Raw genomic sequence first — 25,818 nt, forward strand, 5'->3', positions numbered from 1 at the left:
TACCAAATGAGCCTTAACATACCACTTGGGATTCAAGGACAGTAACACTTACCCAGCCTTTCCACAGTAGGTGGGACTGTAATTGTAGATAAGGTTGTCAAGCACTTTTCGAGCAGGCGGTCTGTTCATCAACTTCCTAGCCTCACTGCAAAACAGACATACAGTTGATATCAGCCTCAGCACCTTTAATCATTATAGTTATGCACAAATGCAAAGTCCTAACCTAGTCTCTTTTTTTGACAACTAAACACTAGGTCCTGGCATTTTAAGCATCACTATTTGTAAAGAACATCCAAAGAACAGTTACATAGCCTTGACTAGAAAATACAAAAGAGATGCAAGAAATTGCCAGTTGAATACTATTAACTTTATTGCTTGGGCAGTGAGCATAAATTTAACTTTTACAATATAAGCCATTGAGACTTTCATGGTTATCAAGAACTAACCTGATAAAAAAGTTTGCAACATGTTGAGTCACCTGAATGGCATCCTCCGAGTGGGGAATTCCCGATAACCCCCACTCAAAAGCATTTTTCTGCAGAGCAATTGATTAGTCTTTTCACCTTAATTGAAATCAGTAGCATTACCAAGAGATCTAGTAATATTCTACTCAATAACAGCAAACAGATTGAGGAAGAAAAATATTTAACACAAACATAAATGTGGACACATAAGTACACAGGAACGGAGCTGAAAATAATTTGCAATCTAGTTAAGCCAAAAAAAGGCACATCAATATGGAATATTGAATTTTTCTTAACATAAATTACAGATTATTGAAGCTAGCTATAAAATAACATCATATCAGACAATCAAGACAGCATGAAGCTCAGTCTGAACCACACATTAAGTGACCATGCATTTCACCCTTCATAAAACCCAGACATACGATCTAGTATAGTTGCCTTGAATAATTTGACAGCATTTATTTCTTAAAACAAACTCAGATAAGTTAGACCTTCAACAACATTGATACTCATCAGAATTTGATTTGCAGAATTTTTTTTTTTCTTTTAAGCTAAATATATTTAATATAGATAAAAAGTAAAATGTCAAAAAGAATGTTTCCATACATCCAATAGTCAAAATAATAAACCATATGTGATGGAGCACACATGGAACAGTGTGAAGCATGTTGAGGTAAATACCTCTGGATGCCATTGGAAAGCAGTCACAGGATAGTTATAAGCTTGTACTGTAGAGACATAGACCTGAAATTATGAGTACCATAATTAGAATTCTTCCAGTAGACTATTCATATTGAGTTAAAGCATGTCGTAATTATTTCCTGAGCCCACATATCAATATAAAAATAAAAATTTGATTATGAACCTTACCTTATCATCTCCATCCGCACTTGTTGTCAAAATTTTAAAAAACCTAGATAGATCCAAGTTCTCTTGCATTCTCTCTGGTGAAATGCTATACTGTTGAAAAGAAGACACATAAACTTCAATTAACCTAAAAATAATTCAAACACCATGCAGCAATAAAACATATGAATAATACTATATATCCTAATTCTTAGATCCCAACTGATATAGCATTGAAAGATTAGTCTCACATGTATGATTAAAAAGAAAGAAAAATTATATGGCAAAATTTGAAATGATAACATCACTTGAAAAATATTGGAGAGTCCATCTCTGAAACTCTAAGACCAGCATCTTAAGAAATAAATTGAATAAAGTACATAAAAATGAACTAATTTCAGGACTTTGAATCAAAGAGGAAAACCACAGAGCAAAATTTGGAAGTAAGTCTACCTAATCAAGCAAAGATTATTCATAAGAGACACTAATATTATTTTCTCCCCCAGGCTTAGCTTATTTTGTATTGTTTCAAGGGCCAGAATATCCTTTGACTGCTTTCCCGATAATAAACAAACAAACTGGGGATGTGAAAGAGGAGACAGAGGTCAGTTTTCAAACTTGAGTTCGTGAAGCAGGTCTGGGGTATTTCAGGGTAAAAAGAATATAAAGATAGAAGAATATATAAAATGAATTTTATACTTCAAAAATCATTTTAGTTCTATATTACAATGCCAAAAAAAAAAAAAAAAAAAAAAAGCATCTCCACTTTCTTTTGAACAATGAAAATTGTATTATATACATATATCAAAAACGAGGGTACATAATTTCTTTTCTTTTCTCACACTGCACTTATTATTTTTATCAAACCTATAAATTTAAACCAAACACGTCCCTACCCCTGGTGTGAGCAGTGTTAAATCCCAATACCTTTTATACAACCCCAAAAGATCCTTTCAATTAATTGAATTTGGATAGAGAAATGCACAACATGTTAAGCAATAGAAGAAGCACAAGTGACTCACATGGTGGTTTTGCATGACAAGACAATCTGTGCTCAACTTTTTAAGCAAATCTGGTGGAAATCTGTAAAAATGCATATGAATATAAGCATGCTTAGAAGTGTTAACCGTAATAAGAGTAATAGGATATTAGGATCATCGTGTATTCACAGTAAAGTCCTTTTAAAATAATGAAAATCATTTACCTTTGAAACACAGTTCCATCAATATTAGTGTTTCTGATGAACTGAAGAGTCGATGCCTGATCTGCTGCATTGAATGATTCAAGAATGTTTGTGTTCTGTTATCAAGGGAAAAAAAACAAAAGCCGTATTCAGAAAAATAAATAAAAAAATAAAGAACTTCACTAAAATATACCAAGGAATCCTATAGTTTAAATCATTTTTCACCTAAGCACAAGAATGATGTGGTCTGACAAATAAAAAACAAAAAAAATTTACCTTGCTAATGATCATTGTTAAAAGTTCAAAGCCTAAGCAAATGGCATATAATGGAAAATGATCTCCCGCATCATTCTTCTCTAAAATTTTCTGCAAGAAACAGAAGAGAAAAGCTTATAATTAATGAAAATTTTTACAGTAAGAAACTCAATATTTAGATAAATCAATCTCTGTTATACTATAATATACCATACTATACTAACACGGCCTAACTCAAATGTAGAAAGGTAAGCTTCAGAAAATCAATTCACGGTGCTTTGAAACCATCAGAAAGCACTTTTAACAAATCAAACTCGTTTTTTCTTTTACTCCTAGAGCCTAATCAGGATAATAAAAAAAAAAAAAGGGTTTTTTTCCCGGATAAAAAGGCAACTTCTTAAGAAAACGCTTTTCTCGAGCAAAGAAAATAGGCATTGTGATGCGTGATTTTTGGCACCAACTAATCGACACGTTGTGACGTTGATTGGTCAAGAGATACACGTGATTATGGGTAGAATGTAGAGTAAATGCAATGAGAGCCTTTTAAAGTGGTTCGGATGCTAAGGTAGTAAGTCCTACGTCCACTGATTTGTATTAATATAGTGAGTCAGGTCGCAACACGGACTGACTTACAAATGATTGGTAAAAATAAATACAAAGTTATCAGAGAGAGAGAGAGAGAGAGCTAATTCCAAGTGTAAATAGCCGAATCCCCTTAATGAAGGGGTCTTCCTCTTTTATAGTGAGGTGAGTGCAAGTAATCATCATTAAATCCATGGGTTGTGTGAATGTCAGGATTAAATCTGGTTTATGTCACATTTCCCACCTTCCAAACTGATTTCACGCGATTTGGAGCAGGGAGATGGGCACGGGGAGCTTCGTAGTATGTGCAGGCCTGACGTTGTGAGCTACAGTGTCCGGACTGGGTAGCAGGTCACCCCCCCCCCCCCCCCCCAATCACGTGATTTCCTACGTCAGCCCTTGATTTCCCAGGCGTAACAGAAGTCCCCTAGTTTTTAAGGTTTGAGGATCGAACCTTGGAAACTAAGTCATGCCGCCATTGGAGGTTCTGATAATTTCGACCTGAATGGAAGGAGCTCCGGACAGGGCCTTTTGTGAACACATCCTCGCACAAACCTCGCCCGAACGACCTGACAATCATCACCTAAGCGACCTGGCTTCATCGGGCGCTCCTTACTGCTTTAGAGATGAACTAAATGAGGTTGTCTCTGCGCTGACAGGCGCTCTGCGCATGTCAGGCGTCTGCCAGGCACATTAAATGTGTTGTGTGCTGACCCAGCGCTGTTTTGACAGAGCATTAATTGCACAATATATTCGAAACGACAACCCTCATCACAACATTGAATGCGACGTGGGGCGCATTTAATGTGGAGAGAGAGAAGTGCGTCGTTTCGATTCTGAGGGGTGGTAACCGTCGATTCATAGTCCATATAAAAGCTGAACTTTTTTCAGATGATGCCACCAGAACCCTCTTTGCCTCGAGTGAAAAACTTTTGCAAACCGAAAGTTCTTCTTTTGAGATTGGCATCTCTCCGATATCCGAAACAGGAACTGTCCTCGGTCACGCGCCCTAGAAGGTAAGGTCTCTTTTTTTTTTTTTTTTTTTTTTGGGGTGCAACGGCGTTGGGGGGCGGCTCGAGCTACTTTTAGGGTTTAGGGACTTTGTTCCACGCCACCGTGCTAGGCAACGTGCGATGGCTAAAATGACTTTCTGTCTGTCAGTGTTGCAGACTCCGGAATGGAACCTTCAACGTCCCGACCTGAGGAAGGAGCTGGTTCATCTTCGCGGGATGTTCCCGCGAACGCATCCCTCGATGTCTTCTCAGTTCTCACTCGAGAAGAGTTTGAGAGGATAAAAAGATAATTCAACGTCCGAGCAGAGGTGTTCCTCGACACCACCCGGTCATCGCGGCATCCTGCAGATGGACTAGCCGCGATCTCCGAAGAGATCTTCAAGGGTGAGGGGACGATTCATTTCCACCCTTTTGTTAGGTCGGTCCTGGATCACTTCGGGATCGCACCGATGCAGTTGACGCCAAACGCGTATGTCATCGCAGTCGCGATGTACATCGCGTGCCGCGAGAGTGGCTTGGGCGAGCTAACGACAGCGGAGCTCGGCGTCGCATACTTTCTTAAGAAAAGTAAGGACAAGGACTCCTATTACTTGTCCCGGCGACCTACCATCGCCGAAGGGATACATAGCTATCCCAGCAATGCGAGGGCCTACGAGACGAAGTTCTTCTTTTTCTGCTACGACGGCCACTACCACTTTCAAAACCCAAGTAGGTTCTTCTTCGCTAGGTTCATTGGCTGTAGGCCTCCTTTATTCTAACGGCCTGCATTCTTTTGCAGTTAACAAGACGACCAGCCAAGACTTGCTCACCGACCCAGACAGGCTCGTGTCTTTTGGAGTCCTCCTCGAAGAAAGCCAGGACGCGATGAAGCTCGTGATGACCGCGAACTTACGAAAGTACGGTTTTCTTAGTGAGAACGCGTCTTTAGAGTCCCCAGAATGTAAGTTACACTAATCCCCTTCTGGTCGTAGAATAGTTTTTGTTTAGTTACTAACGTACTTATATGCAGCGACCATGCCTCCGAAAGAGTCCGGACAGCCCCGACGAGCACCATTCAATTTCCCCCGATCGAGGAGAGAAAGGGAGGCCGAAGCTGCTCGCCCCACAGCGGTACAATCGACGCGAACTGCTGCGCCTTCCCAGACTCGTCCTAAACAAGAAGCGACCATAACAGAACAGGTCGCACAGCCACCTCCTGCTCGCCCAAAACGAAAGGCTCCGGCCCAGCGGTCGAAGAAGAAGAAGCAGATTCAGGCTGACGAGTCAGAGACCGAGTCTGAGGAAGAACCACTACGGTCGAGGCGGGACGTCAGAAAGAGGTCGGGCAAGTGAAAGAATCAGCATGCATGAAGAGTGGTGGAGATGGAGAATGAAAGCATGGATTCTAAAACCGGTTTTCAAACAAAGCTTGGAAAAGAGATTATACCTACTCCTTTGCTTTGGATTGATGGAGNTGATGACGGAGGCCGAAACGGTGGAAACGGAGCTGACCATGGCGGAGAGGAGGTAACCGATAGCGATATGATGCAAAGAAGGGGCGAAAACAACCAACAGACAACCCAGAATACGAACAGCCGTGGTTCGCCGAAAAACGTTAATTTTCCGGCGGGTCTTCGAAAAACGATGACGGAAATGGGATCCGAAGGTACTGATGGAAAGCTCTGGTGATGGGGAGTTCAGATCAGGTCCTGGGGAGGTGAGAAGTCACCAGAAATAAGCAGGATCTAGCCTGGAAGATGAAGAGTTGGTGCGGCTAAATCACGGATTCCGACGGTTTTCGCCGCGGCTGAAGCTAGGGAAGTGTAGATCCGGCTGTGGGGAATGAAGATCTACCCTTGGGGAGCTGGAACGACGTCGAAAAACGGTCAAAACTGGCGGGAAGATGAAACGACGCGGTGGTGGAAGGCGAAGCGTCGCGGTGTTGTATGGCGTTTCACGGTGGTTTGCGGTGACTGACAACGGATCGATGCATGGGGAGATGAATCGTCGCCGAAGGGAGACGAAGGGTCGCCAGAGCTCGCCGGAAAATTGGGTGAACAGCCTCTTGGAAAACGCGATCTGCACTTTTCTTTTATAGAATAATTTGTAAAATATTAGTTTAGTCCCTGCACAATTGAAAAGTGACAAAATCAGCCCCTTAAAACATGACATTTTACCCCCTAAACAACATAAATGAGACAAAATCACCCTTAATCCATAAACCACAACCTAATATCAACTCATATACTTTCCAAAATCATTCCAAACACGTTAAATTCATAAGAAAAATATTAGGAAGCGATTTTCGTGAATAAATTCATAAATTCTTTAATTATCTCAATATACTTCAATTTAATCACACATGGGGTATTTTTATCACCAAAATAGAGTCACTTTCATGACTCTAACTAGAGACGGTGGCCGCCGACAAGGCGAAGGACACACCAGTGCTGAACGCACTTGGGAACCTGCCTAAATACCTGCAGCTGATAGTCTACTCTCTACTTGAGTGTGGGCTATCAGAGTCATATGATCAGTTCGCCGATTCGGGCGATGTCGACCTAATGACCACGTCGTTTCAACACTTAAGCAAGGTAAACGAATTGTTCTTGTAAGAATGTCCGCCTTCTGCGTTCTAACTCTTTTTTGCTTGCAGGCTCTGCTCGCCATGAGAATGTCCCTAGAGAAAGCTCGGCTGGGGGCCGCGAAGGGGGAAAACGATCTGAAAGATGAGATTGCGAAGCTCAAAGAGAGCCTAGACGACGTTGAGTCGGAAAGAGCATTGTCCGCTGAGGTAGCGAACAGATATCTGAACCAGAAGATGGCTGCTATGCGGACAGTTGACTTCCAAAAAGCGGAGCTTGAGCGAAGTGCGGAGGAAATAAAAGAGCTCCAGAGGACAACAACTAGGCTCTCTAAGGAGGTCGGAGAGAAAGACCAGGAGCTCCAGATGACCTTCACACGGGCCTAGCGAGCAGAGCAAGAGAGGGAGGCCTCCGAAAATGAAAAGCTAGCTCTTGAGGCCGAACTCCAGGAGAGTCGAGAAAAAATTGCTTCCCTGACCGAAGAAATGCGGATCCAGTCTGAGGAGATCGAGGATAAGGCCGTCGACTGGGCGATCGGGTCCATTTATACACTGCGACCAAAGAACCTAGATCTGGATATGTCCGACCTCCCACAGGGGTGGCAAGAGACCTTGCAAATCTTGGCGAGGGAAGATGATCAAGCAGCAGCAGCCGCCGCCCGAGGGTCCGACCAAGCAGAGGGTTCGGGTCTTGCTTCAAAAGATCCCCCCACCGACCAGGCGTAGCGCAATGAGACTGCCCCCCTTTGGAATTAATAGGGTCTTGACAATTTTTGTTGTAAATAAATGAGAATACATTTGGCTTTCAATTGCTGTTCGCTTTACCATACATGAGTGCAATTTACAATTCAGTTTGTTTACATAGGCAATATTACGCGCGAATTGTTACAAGTGAGCAGAATATATGCGAACTGTTGCAAGCGATCAAAATAATACTTTACAATAAAAAGGGAACTAACAAAATTAAACTAGCTTATAATGAGGGCTGAGTTCGGGATTACTGATAGTATGGTCGGAGGTGCTCGGCATTCCAAACTCGGGGTACTTTGGAACCGTTCAACCTTTTGAGATGGTAAGTCCCCGGTCTGATCACCTTGTCAACCCGGTATGGACCTTCCCAGTTAGGTCCTAGTACCCCCGCACTTGGCTCCCTGGTTCCAAGGAGAACTTCTTTTAGCATAAGGTCTCCGACCTGGAAGTCTCTTCGCTTGACCTTTGAATCAAAGAACCTTTTCGCACATTGCTAGTAGGCTGCTGTCCTTAGCGGAGCCTTGGTGCGGTGCTCTTCAACAAGATCCAGACTTGCCCTCATAAGTGCTTCGTTTTCAACCTTATCGTACAAGTCTCTCCGAAGAGAACCAGTTCCCACCTCCACGGGAATCATTGCTTCGCAGCCATAGGCTAGCGAAAAGGGCGTCTTTGAGGTGGAGGTTCTTGGAGTTGTCCTGTATGCCCATAAGACTTCGGGGAGATCGTCGGCCCAATTTCCCTTGGCTGCCCCAAGTTTGGCCTTTAGAGTGTGCTTGATGGTCTTGTTGACAGCTTCAACTTGGCCATTTGCTTGCGGTCTGGCGACTAAGGCAAATTTTTTATGAATGCCCAGCTCGTCGCAGAAGAACTTGAACTCCTCGTTGTCGAATTGCTTCCCATTATCTGAAATGAGGGTGTGAAGAATTCTGTAGCGGCACACTATGTTCTTGAAAATGAAGTCTTTCAGCTTTCTGGTCGTGATCGCGGCCAGTGGTTCAGCTTCCACCCATTTTGTGAAATAATCTACCGCGACCACGACATATTTAACTCCTCATTTTCCGACTGGCATGGGACCGATAAGGTCGATCCCCCACATAAAAAATGGCCAAGGGCTAGACATCGTTACCAGTTCGTGAGAGGGGGCTCGCGGAATGTTCGTGAACCTCTGACACTTATCACACCTCTTGACAAAATTGTGGGTATCTTCTTGGATTCGGGGCCAATAATATCCTTGGCAAACAACCTTGTTCGCGAGAGATCGTGCAGCGGTGTGATTATCGCATATCCCTTCAGGGATTTCTCTCATGATATAATCTGCCTCTTCGCTGGTTACACATCGGAAGAGAGGGGCACTGAATCCCCTCCTGTACAGCTGATCCCCGATGAGTGTGTAGCGAGCAGATCTTGTTCGCAGGACCCATGCCTCGATCTTGTCGTCGGGCAAGATCACATCCTTGAGATACCTGTAAATGGGCGTCATCTAGGAGTTTAATTGTGTTACATTCACGGCCTGTTCGGTTGAACTGATGCTCGGGGTCTCGATGAACCTAACAGGAATGCTATCAGGTGCCTCAGAGTCCAACGATGAGGCTATTTTTGCCAAGGCGTCCGCCACAGAGTTGCTATCTCTGGGGATCTGGGTGATCATGAAATGCTTGAACTGCTCGAACGTGGCCTTGGCTTCTTTTAGGTAACAGATCATGTTCTCTTCCTTGGCTTGGTATTCTCCTAGGATTTGGTTGACGACCAGCATAGAGTCACTGTGAACGCTGATTGTGGTTGCGCCCATTTCTCTGGCCAACCGTAATCCGACGAGCAGAGCTTCGTACTCAGCTTCATTGTTGGTCGCCTTGAATCTGAACCGTAGGATGCCGTGAATGCGAGCCCCTTCGGGACTCAACAGGAAGAGGCCTGCTCCTGCCTTTTTTGGGTCGATGATCCATCGACATAGAGGTTCCTGGTCGATAGGTTCTAGATGCTCTCTTGGATGACTTCACTGGGCTGTTGGTCTGACTCATTCGGGAGATAGGAGAATTCTGAAATGAAGTCAGCGACAGCTTGCCCTTTGATGGTCGACATGGGCTTGTACTTCAGGTCGAACTGGCTTAATTCCATTGCCCATTTGAGCAGTTTACCTGAGGCTTCCGGCTTATGGAGGACCTGCCTGAGGGGGTAATTAGTCATTACATGGATCGTATGGGTGTGGAAGTAAGGTCGCAACTTTCTAGAAGCGATCAGCGGAGCATAAGCTAATCGTTCCATTTCAGGATACCGTATCTCGGCATCTGACAGACGCTTGCTCGCATAGTAGACAGGCCATTGAACTTTTTCCTCTTCTCAAACTAGGGCTGCACTGACCGCGGACTGCGAGACGGATAGGTATAGGGGCAAAATCTCTTGTGGGAGAGGCTTAAAGAGGAGAGGTGGCTTACCGAGGTGTTCTTTTATACTTTGGAACGCCTGTTCACATTCGGGAGTCCATTCAAACTTCTTATTGGCCTTCAGAACATTGAAAAAGGGCAAACAACGATCTGTTAGCCTCGATATGAAGCGACTTAGTGCTGCTATTCGCCCATTTAGGCTCATGACCTGCTTTTTGCTGGTCGGGCTCTCCATATCGAGTAGAGCTTGAATCTTCTCGGGGTTTATTTCTATCCCTCGCTGATTAACCATGTATCCCAGAAACTTTCCTGATGATACCCCGAATGAACACTTGAGAGGATTCAGTTTCATTCTATAGAGCCGGAGGATGTCAAACATCTCAGCGAGATGTTCAATGTGTTCTGAGGCGACCTGGGATTTGACCAGCATGTCGTCCACATAGACCTCCATTGTTCTTCCGATCTGGTCGGAGAACATTTGGTTAACCAGCCGCTGGTAAGTTGCGCCAGCATTCTTGAGGCCGAAAGGCATAACTTTATAACAGTACAACCCCCGGTCTGTAATGAAGGACGTGTGTTCCTCGTCTGGGTCATACATAGGGATCTGATTGTATCCCGAGTATGCATCCATGAAACTTAGCAGCTCGTGCCCCGAGGTGGCATCCACGAGTTGGTCGATTCTCGGCAGAGGGAAGCTGTCTTTCGGGCAAGCCTTGTTGAGGTCGCTAAAATCAACGCAGGTCTGCCACTTTCCGTTTGGCTTCTTTACCAGGACCGGGTTGACAACCCACGTCGGGTAGAGTGCCTCTCAGATGGACCCGTTTCGGAGGAGGTTTTTCGCTTCTGATTTTAATGCAGTATACCGCTTCGGATCCATTGCTCTTCTTTTTTGGAGAACTGGCTTGGCCTCGCTGTCGACATTTAACGCATGGCAAATAACGTCCGGGCTGATCCCGACCATATCTGCATGCGACCAGGCAAACACATCGACGTTTTCCCTGAGGAAACCTATCAGTTCGTTAGCGAGCTGGGGGTTGAGATTTTTACCGACTCTTAACACCCTGCTTTGCTCTTTCTGGTCAACCTGCACTTTAGTCAGGTCCTCAACTGGCCCACTAGAGGGGTAGTCTTGAATACGAGGGTCTAGGTTGTCCTCAACCGAGCCAGGTCGTGGATCGATCCTGCTGATCGCCATGGCCTGGCGAGGTGCATTTCGTGGAATGCCCTTTCCTTTGTGCGCCATCTGGACTGCTTTTACATAGCAGTTACGCGATGCGTAATGAGACCAGCTGACTTCCCCGATCCCCGTCGAGGTGGGGAACTTCCTTTTCAGATGGTAAATTGAAGTGACCGCCTTGAACTGTCTTAGTAGAGGTCGCCCAAGGATCCCATTAAAGGCTGACGGGCAGTCTACCACTAAGAATTCAATCATTCTGGTCACTTCGTCAAAATCGCCCAGCGTGACTGGGAGTGAGATTGTTCCTTTGGGGAGTAGATGGTCTCCTGTGAATCCGTATAGCGGGAACGAGGCAGGTTTCTGGTCAGCCTCGTCCAGATTCATCATTTCGAAGGTGGATGCGAACAGGATGTTCACAGCACTCCCGTTATCCACCAGCATTCTCTGGGTGTTATAGCGCCCTATTAGGGGAGTGATTACAAGGGCGTCGTCGTGGGGATGGTGTAACCTGGCCGCATCCTGCTCGGAGAAGGAAATCTCTTCCTCCCGGTGAACCTTTTGTGGTCGCCGATCCGCACTCATCACTCTAATGGGGTTGTGATGAGCTTCACGAGCATACCTTTCTTGGGCACCTCGTGAATTTCCAGCGAAGTGCAGTCCCCTGAAAATCAAGTTGAGACCGAGCACCCTTTTCTGATCGCGACGCTTCTTACTTGGCTCCCCCCGATCTTTTTCTTTCGAGGGAGTAGAGTCATCGATGTATTCCTTGAAGTGCCCCTTCTTGATAAGTTCTTCGATTGCTTGTTTCAGGGCTTGGCACTCGTCAGTATGGTGCCTATTGTCCCGATGATAGCGACAATACTTTTTATTATTTCTGGCTGTCGCAGGGGTTTTCATGGGTTCAGGTTCTCCAAGCAGACTAGCTTCTTCGGATTTATCAAGAATGGCAGATATAGAGGCGTTCAGTGGAGTATATTGGGGCCTGTCGCGGTCACGACGAGGAACCGGGGCATAGGACTTTTTGTGCTCGTAGTGGGGTTTCCTTCCTTTTCGCTGATCGTCAATGTCTCCTTTGTGATCAGCTCTTCTACTTTCTCCCCGACCAGACATACTGCCCGACGATTCGTGATCGCGACAACGTAGTGCCGCCAATGAATTTTCTATGCGGAGGTACTTTTCCGTGAGGTTATAGAATCTGGTGAGGGAAACATCGTCCTCAGCCTGTAATTCTTTCCACAGGTCGGTTTACGGGCGAACTCTGGCTATTATGAGTGTTCGGATTGACTCTTCGCGGGCGTGAGCCACCTTGTTAAGTTTCTTGTGGAAACGGTTGATATAAGATTATAGGGACTCGTCCCTTTCTTGCCTTATATTGCTAAGATAGCTCAAAGACATCGAGAATTTTCGATTTGCTTGGAAATGTCGTAGGAACGTCGTGCTCATCTGAGGCCACGAACTGATCATTCCCGCTAGGAGCGACCTTAACCACCGCTTGGCATGAGAAGTTATAGTCACAGCTAAGCAACGACATTTTGCAAGATCCGAAACCTAGTGGAGCTCCATCAGGTCATTGAACTCATACAAATGATCATGCGGGTCATGGTTCCCATCGAACGGCCGCATGTCGGGCATTCTGAAACCTGGTGGGAGTGAAGCAGCTAACACTTCGGGAGAGAAGGGGGACGCAGAGGCGACCTGGGCCTGCTCGTTCTGCTGCTCTCTCAGCCTGTCCAAAGCTCACTGCAGCTCCTCAATTTGCGGTAACAGAGCTAGTTGGGGATTGCTTTCACCCATGCGAGTCCGGCCCTCACGATTACAATTTAGGAGAGTCCGAAGGTCAGACTCCTCTTTGCCTGGGCCGACATTTCCAGTCGCTCTCGACACACGCTGGCTAGAGGCGTGTGAAGGTGACGGATGGTGCGAGGTATTTTCACGACCCTCGCGGTGGTACGAACCGCCCCGCAAGGTGTAAGGACCATCCTCACGATAGCGATCAGGATCGTTCTGCTGGTGATAAGAATCGTCTTGCCTAGCACTTTTGTTTGGGTTCACCTGCGACGTGGCATGGGACAGCTCAGGATTTATTTTTTCGCCGAGTCTCAGTTTTGCCGGCACCCTGCTCGAGGCACGGTTTGTGTTCGCTGGCCCTTTGGAGCCCGTAGGCTTGCTTTTTGCCACTTGCTTACCCTTACATCTACGCGCTACAGTGCTCGCGGCACGGGCTATTTCCCTTTGCCGCGCTTTCGCGCGACCTGCAGGCGTTTTTTGTGGTTGCACCACCCTAATTGTTCTAGATGGCACGCCTTGGTCCAGACGGTCGAACCTTTGGTTGACCGTCTGGAGAGTATTGTTGAACCTCTCTAGGTAGCCTCTGATAGTGGGGTCAAGCTGTGAAGCTGCTGGGATATCCACCGCAGCAATTTGTGGGGCTGGAAGTATTCTGGAAGAGGTATCCCCTTGGGTCTAGGGAACTCCCTCAACGCGCTGGTTGGCTTGTTCAGGTTCAGATTGGTAGGCCATCTATTGCTGTAGGACCAGTAGGTTAGAGATTCTCCTGATGAAGGATGAACACTAAATCTGAGCCTTCCTTCCAACGCCAAACTGTTGATGGAGATTTTTGACACCAACTAACCGACACGTGCGAAACGTTGATTGGTCAAGAGACACACGTGATTATGGGTAGAATTTAGAGTAAATGCAATGAGAGCCTTTTAAAGTGGTTCGGATGCTAAGGTAGCAAGTCCTACGTCCACTGATTTGTATTAATATAGTGGGTCAGGTCGCAACAGCGGACTGACTTACAAATGATTAGTGAAAAGTAAATACAAAGTTATGAGAGAGAGAGAGAGATAGCTAATTTCCAGTGTAAAATAGCCGAATCCCCTTAATGAATGGGTCTTCCTCTTTTTATAGTGAGGTGAGTGCAAGTAATCATCATTAAATCCATGGGTTGGTGTGAATGTCAGGATTAAATCCGGCTTTATGTCACATTTCCCACCTTCCAAACTGATTTCACGCGATTTGGAGCAAGGAAATGGACACGTGGGAGCTCTGTAGCTTTTGGCAGGCCTGACGTGTGCTTACCGTTCTGACGGGAGTAGGTCACCCCCCCATCATGTGATTTCCTGCGTCAGCCCTTGATTTCCCTGACGTAACAGAAGTCTCCTAGTTTTTAAGGTTTGAGGATCGAACCTTGGAAACTAAGTCATGCCGCAATTGGAGGTTCTGATAATTTCGACCTGAATGGAAGGAGCTCGGGACAAGGCCTTTTGCGAACACATCCTCGCACAAACCTCGCCCGAACGACCTGACAATCATCACCCAAGCGACCTGGCTTCATCGGGCGCTCCTTACTACTTTAGAGATGAGGACTAAATGAGGTCGTCTCTACGCTGACAAGCGCTCTGCGTGTGTCAGGCGCATTAAATGCGTTGTGTGCTGACCCGGCGTTGCTTTGACAGAGCATTAATTGCACGACATACTCGAAACGACAACCCTCATCACAACATTGAATGCAACGTGGGGCTCATTTAATGCGGAGAGAGAGAAGTGCGTCATTTCGATTCCGAGGGGTGGTAACCATCGATTCATAGTCCATATAAAAGCCGAACTTTTTCAGATGATGCCACCATAACCCTTTTTGCCCGGGGTGAAAAATCTTTGCAAACTGGAAGTTCTTCTTTTCCGATTGGCATCTCTCCGATATCCGAAACAAGAACTGTCCTTGGTCACGCGCCCCAGAAGGTAAGGTCTTTCTTTTTCTCTTTTATTTGGGGGGTGCAACGGTGTTGGGTCTCCTGGTGTTTCATCAAAGATGCGAAGCCGGAATCGGGTTCGAGTCGTGAATGGCGGCTCGAGCTACTGTTAGGGTTTTAGGGACTTTGTTCCACGCCGCCGTGCTGGGCAACGTGCGATGGCTAAAATGACCTTCTGTCTGTCGGTGTTGCAGACTGTGGAATGGAACCTTCAACGTCCAGACCCGAGGAAGGAGCCGGTTCGTCTCCGCGGGATGTTCCCGCGAACGCATCCCTCGATGTCTTCTCAGTTCTCACCCGAGAAGAGTTCGAGAGGATAAAAAGACAGTTTGACGTCTGAGCAGAGGTGTTCCTTGACGCCATCCGGTCGTCGCGGCATCCTTCCGATGGCCTAGCCGCGATTTTCGAAGAGATCTTCAAGGGTGGAGGGACGATTCCTTTCCACCCTTTTATTAGGTCGGTCCTGGATCAATTCGGGATCGCACCAATGCAGTTGATGCCAAACGCGTATGTCATCGCAGTCGCGATGTACATCACGTGCCGCAAGAGTGGCTTGGGCGAGCTAATGGCAGTGGAGCTCGGCGTCACATAATTTCTTAAAAAAAGTAAGGACAAGGACTCCTATTACTTGTCCCGGTGACCTACCATCACCGAAGGGATACATAGCTATCCCAGCAACGCGGGGGCCTATGAGACGAAGTTCTTCTTTTTCTGCTACGACGGCCACTGCCGCTTTCAAAAACCAAGTAGGTTCTTCTTTGCTAGGTTCATTGGCTGTAGGCCACCTTTACTCTAACGACCTGCATTCTTTTGCAGTTAACAAGACGACCAGCCAAGACCTGCTCACCGACCCGGACAGGCTCGTGTCTTTTGGAGTCCTTCCCGAAGAAAGCCGGGACGCGAGGAAGCTCGTGACGACCACGAACTTGCGAAAGTACAGTTTTCTTAGTGAGAACGCGTCTTTAGAGTCCCCAGAATGTAAGTTACACTGATCCCCTTCTAGTCATAGAATAGTTTTTGTTTAGTTACTAACGTACTTACATGCAGCGACCATGCCTCCAAAAGAGTCCGAACAGCCCTGACGAGCAACATTCAATTTCCCCCGATCGAGGAGAGAAAGGGAGGCCGAAGCTGCTCGCCCCACGACGGTACAACCGACGCGAACTGCCGTGCCTTCCCAGACTCGTCCTGAGCAAGAAGCGACTAGAACAGAACAGGTCGCACAGCCACCACCTACTCGCCCGAAGCGGAAGGCTCCGGCCCAACGGTCGAAGAAGAAGAAGCAGATTCAGGCCAACGAGTCAGAGACCAAGTCTGAGGAAGAACCACTGAGGTCGAGGTGGGACGTCAGAAGAAGGTCGGGCAAGGAACTCGAGGAAGAGATGTTAGACCGGTCGTCACGGTCACAAAATTAAACCTAAATACCGTAGTAGCAGTAAGCAGGATCGAATCCACAGGGAGCAAGACTAACAACCTAATGTATTTTAAGTAGCGGAANCAATTTACATATATGAATTGAAGAACTCTTTCTTCTATTATTTATGATATATATAGATACAAGACAAAATGCTTTGAAACCGACAACACGAATGGTTTCTAGGGCATACACTGATATACACTAACAGCAAGGAACCCGAGGAAGAGATGGTGGCCGCCGACAAGGCGAAGGACACACCAGTGCTGGACGCACTTGGGAACCTGCATGAATACCTGCAGCCGATAGTCTACTCTCTACTTGAGTGTGGGATATCGGAGTCATATGAACAGTTCACCGATTCGGGCGACGTCGACCTGATGACCATGTCGTTTCAACACCTAAGCAAGGTAAACGAATTGTTCTTGTAAGAATGTCCGCCTTCTGCGTTCTAACTCTTTTTGGCTCGCAGGCTCTGCTCGCCATGAGAATGTCCCTGAAAAAGGCTCGGCTGGGGGTCGCGAAGGGAGAAAACGATCTGAAAGATGAGATCGCAAAGCTCAAATAGAGCTTGAACGACGTTGAGTCGGAAAGAGCACTGTCCGCTGAGGCAGCAAACAAATATCTAAACTAGAAGTTGGCTGCTATGCGGACAGTTGACTTCCAGAAAGCGGAGCTTGAGCGACGTGCGTAGGAAATAAAAGAGCTCCAGAGGACAACAGCTAGGCTCTCCAAGGAGGTCGGAGAGAAAGACCAAGAGCTCCAGACGACCATCACACGGGCTCAGCGAGTAGAGCAAGAGAGGGAGGCCTCTGAAAACGAAAAGCTAGATCTCGAGGCTGAACTCCAGGAAAGTCGGGGAAAAATTGCTTCCCTGACTAAAGAAATGCAGATCCAGTCCGAGGAGATCGAGGATAAGGCCGTCGACTGGGCGATCGGGTCCATTTATACACTGCGACCAAAGAACCCAGATCTGGATATGTCTGACCTCCCACCGGGGTGGCAAGAGACCTTGCAGATCTTGGCGAGGGAAGATGATAAAGCAGCAGCAGCAGCCGTCGCCCAGGGATCCGACCAGGCAGAGGGTTCGGGTCTTGCTTCGAAGGATCCCCCCACCGACCAGGCATAGCGTAATGAGACCGCCCCAGACAACCTTCAGCGACGTGCGGAGGAAATAATAGAGCTCCAGAGGACAACAGCTAGGCTCTCCAAGGAGGTCAGAGAGAAAGACCAGGAGCTCCAAATGACCTTCACACAGGCTCAGCGAGCAGAGCAAGAGAGGAAGGCCTCTGAAAACGAAAAGCTAGATCTCGAGGCTGAACTCCAGGAGAGTCGGGGAAAAATTGCTTCCCTGATTGAAGAAATGCGGATCCAGTCCGAGGAGATCGAGGATAAGGCTGTTGACTGGGCGATCGGGTCCATTTATACGCTACGACCAAAGAACCCAGATCTGGATATGTCTCACCTCCCACCGGGGTGGCAAGAGACCTTGTAGATCTTGGCGAGGGAAGATGATAAAGCAGCAGCAGCCGTCGCCCGGGGATCCGACCAGGCAGAGGGTTCGGGTCTTGCTTCGAAGGATCCCCCCACCGACCAAGCATAGTGTAATGAGACCGCCCCACCCCCCCATCCCCTTTGGAATTAACAGGGTCTTAACAATTTTTGTTGTAAATAAATGAGAATACATTTGGCTTTCTATTGCTGTTCGCTTTATCATACATGAGTGCTATTTACAATTCAGTTTGTTTACATAGGCAATGTTACACGCGAATTGCTACAAGCGAGCAGAATAAATTCGAACTGTTATAAGCAAACAGAATAATACTTTACAATAAAAGGGAACTAACAAAATCAAAACTAAATTATAACGAGGGTTGAGTTCGGGATTACTGATAGTATGGTCGGAGGTGCTCGGCATTCCAAGCTCGGGGTACTTTGGAACCGTTCAACCTTTTGAGATGGTAAGTCCCCGGTCTGATCACCTTGTCGACCCGGTATAGACCTTCCCAGTTAGGTCCTAGTACCCCCGCACTTGGTTCCCTGGTTCCAAGGAGAACCTTTTTTAGCACAAGGTCTCCGACCTGGAAGTCTCTTCGCTTGACCTTTGAATCGAAGAACCTCTTCGCACGTTGCTGGTAGGCTGCTATCCTTAGCGAAGCCTTGGTGCGGTGCTCTTCAACAAGATCCAGACTCGCCCTCATAAGTGCTTCATTTTCAACCTCATCGTACAAGTCTCTCCGAAGAGAGCCAGTTCCCACCTCCACGGGAATCATTGCTTCGCAGCCATAGGCTAGCGAAAAGGGCGTCTCTGAGGTGGAGGTTCTTGGGGTTGTCCTGTATGCCCATAAGACTTTGGGGAGATCGTCGGCCCAATTTCCCTTGGCTGCTCCAAGTTTGGCCTTTAGAGTATGCTTGATGGTCTTGTTGACAGCTTCAACATGGCCATTTGCTTGCGGTCTAGCAACTGAGGCAAATTTTTTATGAATGCCCAGCTCGTCGCAGAAGAACTTGAATTCCTCATTGTCGAATTGCTTCCCATTATTCGAAACGAGGGTGTGAGGAATTCCATAGCGGCACACTATGTTCTTGAAAACGAAGTCTTTCAGCTTTCTGGTCGTGATCGCGGCCAGTGGTTCAGCTTCCACCCATTTTGTGAAATAATCTACCGTGACCATGGCATATTTAACTCCTCCCTTTCCGACCGGCATGGGGTCGATAAGGTCGATCCCCCACATAGAGAATGGCCAGGGGCTAGACATCGTTACCAGTTTGTGAGAGGGGGCTCGCGGAATGTTCGCAAACCTCTGACACTTATCACACCTCTTGACAAAATTGTGGGTATCTTCTTAGATCCAGGGCCAATAATATCCTTGGCGAACAACCTTGTTCATGAGAGATCGTACAGCGGTGTGATTACCGCATATCCCTTCATGGATTTCTCTCATGATATAATCTGCCTCTTCGCTGGTTACACATCGGAGGAGAGGGGCACTGAATCCCCTCCTATACAGCTGATCCCCGATGAGCGTGTAGCAAGCAGATCTTGTTTTCAGGACCCGTGCCTCGATCTTGTCATCGGGCAAGATCCCATCTTTGAGATACCTGTAAATGGGCGTCATCCAGGAGTTTGATTGTGTTACATTCATGGCCTGTTCAATTGAACTGATGCTCGGGGTCTCGATGAACAGAACAGGAATGCCATCAGGTGCCTCAGAGTCCAACGACAAGGCTATTTTTACCAAGGCGTCAGCCATAGAGTTGCTATCTCTGGGGATCTGGGTGATCGTGAAATGCTTGAACTGCTCGAGCGCGGCCTTGGCTTCTTTTAGGTAACGGATCATGTTCTCTTCCTTGGCTTGGTATTCTTCTAGGATTTGGTTGACGACTAGCATAGAGTCGCTGTGAACGCTGATTGTGGTTGCGCCCATTTCTCTGGCCAATCGTAATCCGACGAGCAGAGCATCGTACTCAGCTTTGTTGTTAGTCGCCTTAAATCCGAACCGCAGGATGCCGTGAATGCGAGCCCCTTCGGGACTCAACAGGAGGAGGCCTGCTCCTGCCCTTTTTCAGATCGATGATCCGTCGACATAGAGGTTCCAGGTCGATAGGTTCTAGATACTCTCTTGGATGACTTCACTGGGCTGTTGGTCTGACTCATTCGGGAGATAGGAGAATTCTGAAATGAAGTCAGCGACAGCTTGGCCTTTGATGGTCAACCTGGGCTTGTACTTTAGGTCGAACTGGCTTAATTCCATTGCCCATTTGAACAGTTTACCCGAGGCTTTCGGCTTCTAGAGGACCTGCCTGAGGGGGTAATTAGTCATTACATGGATTGTATGGGCGTGGAAGTAAGGTCGTAGTTTTCTGAAAGTGATTAGCAGAGCATAAGCTAATCGTTCCATTTCAGGATACCGCATCTCGGCATCCGACAGACACTTGCTCGCATAGTAGACAGGCCATTGAACTTTTTCTTCTTCTCGAACTAGGGCTGCATTGACTGCAAACTACGAAACGGACAGGTATAGGGGCAAAGTCTCTTGTGGGAGAGGCTTAGAGAGGAGATGTGGCTTCCCGAGGTGTTCTTTTATACTTTGGAACACTTGTTCACATTCGGGAGTCCATTCGAACTTCTTGTTGGCCTTTAGAACATTGAAAAACGGCAAACAACGATTTGTTAGCCTCGATATGAAGCTGTTTAGTGCTGCTATTCATCCATTTAGGCTCATGACTTGCTTTTTGCTGGTCGGGCTCTCCATATCGAGCAGGGCTTGAATCTTCTCGGGGTTTATTTCTATCCCTCGCTAATTAACCATGTATCCCAGGAACTTTCCTGATGACACCCCGAATGAACACTTGAGAGGATTCAGTTTCATTCTGTAGAGCCGGAGGATGTCAAACATCTTAGCGAGATGTTCAATGTGTTCTGAGGCGACCTGGGATTTGACCAGCATGTCGTCCACATAGACCTCCATTGTTCTTCCGATCTGGTCAGAGAACATTCGGTTAACCAGCCGCTGGTAGGTTGCGCCAGCGTTCTTGAGGCCGAAAGGCATAACTTTGTAACAGTACAGCCCCCGGTCTGTAATGAAGGACGTGTGTTCCTCGTTTGGGCCATACATAGGGATCTGATTGTATCCCAAGTATGCATCCATGAAACTTAGCAGCTCGTGCCCCGAGTTGGCATCCACGAGCTGGTTGATTCTCGACAGAGGGAAGCTGTCTTTCGGGCAGACCTTGTTGAGGTCGCTAAAATCAACGCAGGTCCACCATTTTCTGTTTGGCTTCTTTACCAGGACCGGGTTGACAACTCACATCGGGTAGAGTGCCTCTCGGATGGATCCATTTCAGAGGAGGTTTTCCACTTCTGATTTTAATGTGGTATACTGCTCCGGATCCATTGCTCTTCTTTTTTGGCGAACTAGCTTGGCCTCGCTGTCGATATTTAACGCATGGCAAATAATGTCCGGGCTGATCCCGACCATATCTGCATGCGACCAGACAAACACGTTGACGTTTTTCCTAAGGAAACCTGTCAGTTCGTTAGCGAGTTGGGGATTGAGATTTTTACCTACTCTTAACACCCTGCTTGGCTCTTTCTGGTCAACCTGGACTTTAGTCAGGTCCTCAACTGGCCCACTGGAGGGGCAGTCTTGAATGTGAGGGTCTAGGTTGTCCTCAACCGAGCCAGGTCGTGGATCGATCCTGTTGATCGCCATGGCCTGGCGAGGTGCATTTTGTGGAATGCCCTTTCCTTTGTGCGCCATCTGGACTGCTTTTACATAGCAGTCACGTGATACGCGCTGAGAGCCGCTGACTTCCTCGATCCCCGTCGGGGTGGGGAACTTTATTTTCAGATGGTAAATTGAAGTGACCGCCTTGAACTATCTTAGTAGAGGTTGCCCAAGGATCCCATTAAAGGCTGACGGGCAATCCACCACTAAGAATTCAATCATTCTAGTCACTTCGTCAAAATCACCCAGCGTGACTGGGAGTGAGATTGTTCCTTTGGGGAGTAGATGGTCTCTTGTGAATCCGTACAGCGGGAACGAGGCAGGCTTCAGGTTGGCCTCGTCTAGATTCATCCTTTCGAAGGTGGATGTGAACAGGATGTTCACAGCACTCCCGTTATCCACCAGCATTCTCTAGGTGTTATAGCGCCCTATCAGGGGAGTGATTACAAGGGCGTCGTCGTGGGGATGGTGTAACCTGGACGCGTCCCGCTCGGAGAAGGAAATCTCTTCCTCTCGGTGAACCTTTTGTTGTCGTCGATCCGCACTCATCACTCTAATGGGGTCGTGATGAGCTTTACGAGCATACCTTTCTTGGGCACCTCGTGAATTTCCAGCGAAGTGCGGTCCCTCGAAAATCAAGGTGAGACCGAGCACCCCTTTTTGATCGCGACGCTTCTTACTTGGCTCCCCCCGATCTTTTTCTTTCGAGGGAGCAGAGTCATCGATGCATTCCTTGAAGTGTCCCTTCTTGATAAGTTCTTTGATTGCTTGTTTCAGGGCTCGGCACTCGTTAGTATGGTGCCCATTGTCCCAATAATAGCGATAGTACTTTTTATTATTTCTAGCTGTCGCAGGGGTTCTCATGGGTTCGGGTTCTCCAAGCAGACTGGCTTCTTTGGATTTATCAAGAATGGCAGATACAGAGGTGTTCAGTGGAGTATATTAGGGCCTGTCGCGGTCAGGACGAGGAACCGAGGCATAGGATTTTTTGTGCTCGTAGCGGGGTTTCTTTCCTTTTCGCTGATCGTTAATGTCTCCTTTGCGATCAGCTCTTCTACTTTCTCCCCGACCAGACATACTACCCAAAGATCTGTGATCGCGACGTCGTAGTGCCGCCAATGAATTTTCTATGCGGAGGTACTTTTTTGCGAGGTTATAGAATCTGGTGAGGGAAACATCATCCTCAGCCTGTAATTCTTTCCACAGGTCGGTTTGCGGGCGAACTCCGGCTATTATGAGAGTTCGGATTGACTCTTCGGGGGCGTGAGCCACCTTGTTGAGTTCCCTATGGAAATGGTCGATGTAAGATTGTAGGGACTCGTCCCTTTCTTGCCTTATATTGCTGAGATAGCTCAAAGGCATTGAGAATTTCTGATTTGCTTGGAAATGTTGTAGGAACGTCGTACTCATCTGAGGCCACGAACTGATTGTTCCTGCTGGGAGCGACCTTAACCACCGCTTGGCATGAGAGGTTAGAGTCACAGCCAGGCAACATCATTTTGCAAGATCCGAAACGTGGTAGAGCTCCATCAGGTCATTCAACTCATACAAATGATCCTGCGGGTCATGGTTCCCATCGAACGGCCGCATGTCAGGCATTCTAAAATCTGGTGGGAGTGCAGCAGCTAACACTTCGGGAGAAAAGGGGGATGCAGAGGCGACTTGGGTCTGCTCGTTCTGCTGCTCTCTCAGCCTGTCCAGAGCTAGCTGCAACTCCTCAATTTGCGGTAACGGAGCCAGTTGGGGATTGCTTTCACCCATGCGAGTCCGACCCTCGCGATTACGATTCAGGAGAGTCCGGAGGTCAGACTCCTCTTCGCCTCGATCGGTATTTCTGGCCGCTCTCGACACACGCTGGCTAGAGGAGTGTGAAGGCGATGGATGGTGCGGGGTATTTTCATGACCCTCGTGGTGGTACGAACCACCCCGCGAGGTGTAAGGACCATCCTCACGATAGCGATCAGGATCGTTCTGTTGGCGGTGATAAGAATCGCCTCGCCCAGCACTTTTGCTTGGGTTCACCTGCGACATGGCATGGGACAGCTCGGGATTTATTTTTTCGTCGACTCTTAGTTTTCTCGGCACCCTGCTCGGGGCACGGTTTGTGTTCGCTGGCCCTTTGGAGCCCGTAGGCTTGCTTTTTGTCACTTGCTTACCCTTACGTCTACGCTCTACAGCGCTCGCGGCACGGGCTATTTCCCTTTGCCGCGCTTTCGCGTGGCCTGCAGGCGTTTTTTGCGGTTGCACCGCCTTAACTGTTTTAGATGGCATGCCTTGGTCCAGACGGTCTAACCTTTGGTTGACCGTCTGGAGAGTATTGTCGAACCTCTCTAGGTAGCCTCTGATGGTGGGGTCAAGCTGTGAAGTTGCTAGGATATCCACCGCAACAATTTGTAGGGCTGGAAGTATTCTGGAAGAGGTATCCCCTTGGGTCTGGGGAACTCCCTCAGCGCGCTGGTTGGCTTGTTCAGGTTCAGATTGGCGGGCCATCTGTTACTGTAGGACCAGTAGTAAAGATTCTCCTAATGAAGGATGAACACTAAATCTGGGCCTTCCTTCTAGCGCCAAACTGTTGATGCGTGATTTTTGGCACCAACTAATCGACACGTGTGTGACGTTGATTGGTCAAGAGACACATGTGATTATGGGTAGAATGTAGAGTAAATGCAATGAGAGCCTTTTAAAGTGGTTCGGATACTAAGGTAGCAAGTCCTGCGTCCACTGATTTGTATTAATATAGTGGGTCAGGTCGCAACAGCGGACTGACTTACAAATGATTGGTAAAAAATAAATACAAAGTTATCAGAGAGAGAGAGAGAGAGAGCTAATTCCAAGTGTAAAATAGCCGAATCCCCTTAATGAAGGGGTCTTCCTCTTTTTATAGTGAGGTGAGTGCAAGTAATCATCATTAAATCCATGGGTTGGTGTGAATGTCAGGATTAAATCCGGCTTTATGTCACATTTCCCACCTTCCAAACTGATTTCACGCGATTTGGAGCAGGGAGATGGGCACGTGGGAGCTCCGTAGCTATTGGCAGGCCTGACGTATGCTTAACATTCTGACAGGAGCAAGTACCCCCCCCCCCCCCCCCCAAATCACGTGATTTCCTACGTCAGCCCTTGATTTCCCAGGCGTAACAGGCATCTAAAGTGCTTTTTGAAAAAATGAATTACTTGTATATTCGAAAGACCATTGGTTTTATGATTAAAAAGAATTTATATTTTTGCAAAAAATAAAAAAATGATAAAAATTTAGAGGTCTATAAATTAAAAAAAAAAAAAAAAGGATTAAAGTAATTTTCGGAGAAGCATTCAGTGAGTATTTTTACGAAACTGTTTAGGAGTAAATTATTTTGTACTTAAAGAAAAAGCATTTTTGCCAGAACACTCCTTCAAATTGCGATTTTTAAGGGGTAAAGAAAAAAAAAAAAGCTTTTTAAGAAACATTCAGTAAGTGCTTTTCCACAAGCACTTTTATGTGCTTATTTACCTTGAAAATTCTTTCAACAATCTCGTAGTAATAACCAGTTTTGGCCCAACCTCCAGTATACAACACGCCATTCACCAACTTCAGCTTCTGCAACAAGCATCAAAACAAACTTTACCTTAACAACAACAACGACGCCAACAAAAAAATAGGGTTTAATCAATAAACCACTAAATCATTCACCTCAAATAAAATTTCTTCAGGTTCGTTATAAATTAGAGGAATCACACGAGCGCCAGCCGATTCAACTAACTTCACATACGAGGCCGCAATATACGACGCGTTCGTTGCATTATTCAACCTACCGGAAGCGCCGTCACCAGGATACCTTGACCTATAATTTAGCATTTGGTTTACTTGGACTTGAACTATAATTATTTTGAAAAAATTTAGGTTCCTAGATTTCTTGGTTCAATGGGGAATATAAGATACCTTGACCTTTCTAAAGCCGGATTTAGGGGAAGTGTTCCTTACGACCTTGGAAATCTCCCTAATCTGCAATATCTTTACCTTGGTATTAATCCTTGCATGTTGAGAATTTGGGGTGGTTATCTGGTCTTTCTTTTCTGAAGCGCCTTGATTTGAGCTATATTGAGCTCCACAGAGCCTTTGATTGGCTATCAGTGATAAACGCACTTCCTTCTTTGATGGAGTTAAAATTATCTTATTGTAACCTTTCTCAACTTACCCCAGTGCCCCTTGCAAACTTGTCAT

General features: G+C 46.8%; 1 protein-coding gene across 1 annotated transcript; it reads right to left on the reverse strand.

The window, feature by feature from the left end:
• LOC116137046 (gamma-glutamyl hydrolase 2-like) lies at positions 1–25,818 on the reverse strand. The gene is made up of 10 exons (XM_031422731.1): positions 25,793–25,818; positions 25,288–25,438; positions 25,108–25,194; positions 2,773–2,862; positions 2,518–2,612; positions 2,336–2,396; positions 1,338–1,427; positions 1,149–1,211; positions 447–535; positions 1–145 (listed from the first exon to the last, which is right to left on the reverse strand). The coding sequence occupies exons 1-10, from the start codon at positions 25,816–25,818 to the stop codon at positions 49–51; spliced, it is 849 nt and encodes a 282-aa protein (XP_031278591.1). The 3' UTR covers positions 1–48.

The sequence above is a fragment of the Pistacia vera genome, unplaced genomic scaffold, assembly GCF_008641045.1.
Source record: "Pistacia vera cultivar Batoury unplaced genomic scaffold, PisVer_v2 Contig320, whole genome shotgun sequence".
NCBI lineage: Eukaryota > Viridiplantae > Streptophyta > Magnoliopsida > Sapindales > Anacardiaceae > Pistacia > Pistacia vera.